We start from the raw sequence: 2,982 nt of genomic DNA, 5'->3' as shown, positions 1-2,982 counted from the left end.
TTGCAGGGGAAGGCACAGAGTCCACCTCTTCCCCTCCCGGCTCTGCGGTGAAGTTCAGCTTGCCCATGAGGGAAGTGACGCACAGGTACCGCTTAACTAGAGAAAAGAGCAGTTTCCCTGGAATCTGAAACAGACCAAAAATACTGACCATAATGGCCAAAAAATACTGCTTCCCATCCTGTCCTCCACTCTGAATCACCTATCCTATATCCCTGTTCACAACAAACACATCTACAATCCCTGCATGGTGTACGATTGATTTTTCTTTATACATGTGTTGCGTAATTTTCATGTTACATTCAGTGCTTGTACAGGTGAAAATGCAATTTAAATCCACATTTATCCAGGTAATGGCCCCTGAGTTCTTTCCTACAAACAGCGGTTCTTTCCTACAAACAGATGTACATGCATTCACTGTGATATAGGAACACGGCTCTAAGCTCACCCGCTACTAACCCTCAAACTTTCCCCACACTGTGATCACAAGCTGCTTTCGCTCACCCACTTCACCTTCAACCTGGAGAGAGAAAAATGTCTTGCCCCTCTAACAGAGGCGTCATATGTGTGGAAATGGGCAGCGAAAGCTTTTCATGGCAGAGAGGTAAATAATATCACCTGGTAAATAACATCCCATCAAACCTTTTAAAGGGGCAGGGCACTTTTTCTTCAGGCTGCGGCCATCCCTATTCAATAGCATCACTCTTTCTATTACTGCACACCCTTCGTTTGTCATCCTTGTGATGGCCACTGGACATTATCAACCACAAGAAGAAAAGCAAGGGAACAAAGAAAGCCTAACCTAGGCATTACTGCTGTGGTAATCAGACATCACCAGTGGCAGGTAGGGGCTCCAGCCAGAAAACCGAGGGCTGAAACTATTAGACATTTCAATGATTTATGCCAATATAAATGCAGAATATAAACATAACCCTGATGCTCCCTCACCTAGCCATCCCTATATGGTGCCCCCAACCCCTCCACAATCATCTCATCTGCCTCTCGGTTTCAAATCAGGCATTGTGGACAAACTGGAGTTGGTCTGTGATGGGCATAAACCTGATTAATTTTGGGACTCCCTTCCCTTCTCCCAGTGTGTCAAGATTAAAGACTGAAGTCTCTAACAATTCTAGTTTGTTGTGATGTCAGAACATAGGCACCCAGACTGATGTTAGTTTCTTCCTCAGCAATTGGGATTAATGGAAGATGGAATTCTTAAATCTCAGTACACCATTTGAGGAGAGAAATGAGGAAAGAAGAGTGTGAGCCCAACAGTAAATGAAGTTTATGCCTATTATGGACAAACATCGTTTATTTCTGACATCTACACAGAAATACTTTCAAGTTGTGATCCAGTAACAGCTATTCTAAAAGGAGTTTCATGCTTCTCTGCAGAGCTACTAGTTAATACCTGAGGAAGCTGGATCCCTTCAAAGGACATACAGTGCTCTTCTGAGGATGTTGTCTCTGCAAACAGCTCAAGGAGGGTATAGCAACTGTCGAAATCCATGTGCTCTTCGATGCCATCCTGCTGGCTCAGGGATAAGAGAACATAGGCTCGGCTTCCTAGAACCAGAAACATTAACACAGGAGGAATTTCAGACAGGCGATATCTCCCGGTAGGGAACCGGTTCTCAAACGGGTTCTGGTCTGTCATTTCAGACAGAACCTGTTTGAGAATCGGTTCCCTACTGGAATGTAACTGCCATTTCACACACAAAAGCTTCAGTCCCGTTTAGGAACCGGGACTGAAGCGTTTTACCTGTCAACCGCTTCTGACTAGTCTCCAGTTCCCTCTCCCGGTTCGGATACGCTTGTTTCCCGCCTTTTTTCGCCCGCGCGGGCGATCTCTGGCTGTTTTTTTTTTTGAACGTTCGATTTATAGCGTTATACCACTATAGCGCTATAACGGTATAACGGAATAGCATTATATCAGTCCCATTGGAATGCATGGAGTGTTTTGTTATACTGCTATAGCGCTATAAAGCGAACGTTTTTTTTAAAAAAATCGATCGCCCGCACGGGAATAAAACGGCGGGAAAACAAAGCTGTGCATGTCTGAAATGCCAAACCGCTTCTGAATCGGCTGATTTCCGGTAGGGGCAAGCCATGTGTGAAATGGCAGCCCTGTACCGGTTCAACTCAAAACGGAAGAATACCGGCTTGAAACCGGGAGAAACTGGGTAATGTGAAATTCCCCAGTGTTTCCCTTCTCCCATGCTACTGTAGCCTGTAGACCAGGGGTGTCAAACATATGGCCCACAGGCCGGATCCAGCCCCTGCAAGCCTCCAATCCAGCCCGAGAGCAACTGACCCTGTGCTTTCTGCTTCTAACATCACAGCTCCTTTTGGCCAGTCTCTCCTATTTCCTGCTTCAGAGGAGAGAAAGAAAGCCTTCCTTCAGTTGGTTGAGGACTCCTCCTTCCCTCCTCTGGGGAGGGAGGGGGAGGGAAAGAGCGGGGGGGGGAATGGCGTTTCATGGGAATTTTAAGAAAACCAGAAACGTTTTATTCCAGGTATAAGTTTCTGTGTGCAAGCACACCATTTCTTCTTTAGAGACAAAGCGGGAGGGAAACAGCCAGGAGCACACCAGAAAGAGATAGAGAGAGTAAGTCCTGTGTTTAAGACCAGAAATGTTTTATTCCAGGTATAAGAGAGAGTCTCCTGTGTTTAAGACCAAAAATGTTTTATTCTGTGTGTGTGTGTGTGTGTGTGTGTGTGTGTGTGTGTGTGAGAGAGAGAGAGAGAGAGAGAGAGAGAGAGAGAGAGAGAGAGAGAGAGAGAGAGAACACACCCTGTGTTTAAGATCAAAAACGTTTTATTTCAGGTATTTGTGTGTGTAAGAGAGACTCCTGAGTTTAAGACCAAAAACGTTTTATTTCAGGGCTGTGAGTGTGTGAGAGTGTCTCCTGTGTTTAAGACCAAAAATGTTTTATTTCAGGGCTGTGTGTGTCTGTGTGCATGAGAGAGAGAGAGAGAGAGAGA

The 2,982-nt window shown here is 45.4% G+C and overlaps 1 protein-coding gene across 1 annotated transcript in view; it reads right to left on the bottom strand.

Moving 5' to 3' along the window:
* LOC107123070 (cullin-9-like) overlaps positions 1-2,982 on the bottom strand; it is a 29,972-nt gene that overhangs the window by 20,736 nt on the left and 6,254 nt on the right. The window contains 3 exon segments of the mRNA XM_015426243.1: position 1; positions 3-124; positions 1,409-1,563. The exon segment at position 1 is cut by the window's left edge and continues 378 nt beyond it. Coding sequence (XP_015281729.1) covers position 1; positions 3-124; positions 1,409-1,563 — 278 coding nt within the window.

The sequence above is a fragment of the Gekko japonicus genome, unplaced genomic scaffold (genome assembly GCF_001447785.1).
Source record: "Gekko japonicus isolate JY-2015 unplaced genomic scaffold, Gekko_japonicus_V1.1 scaffold405, whole genome shotgun sequence".
Classification (NCBI taxonomy): Eukaryota; Metazoa; Chordata; class Lepidosauria; order Squamata; family Gekkonidae; genus Gekko; species Gekko japonicus.
This window is presented reverse-complemented; position numbering and strand designations above follow the sequence as displayed.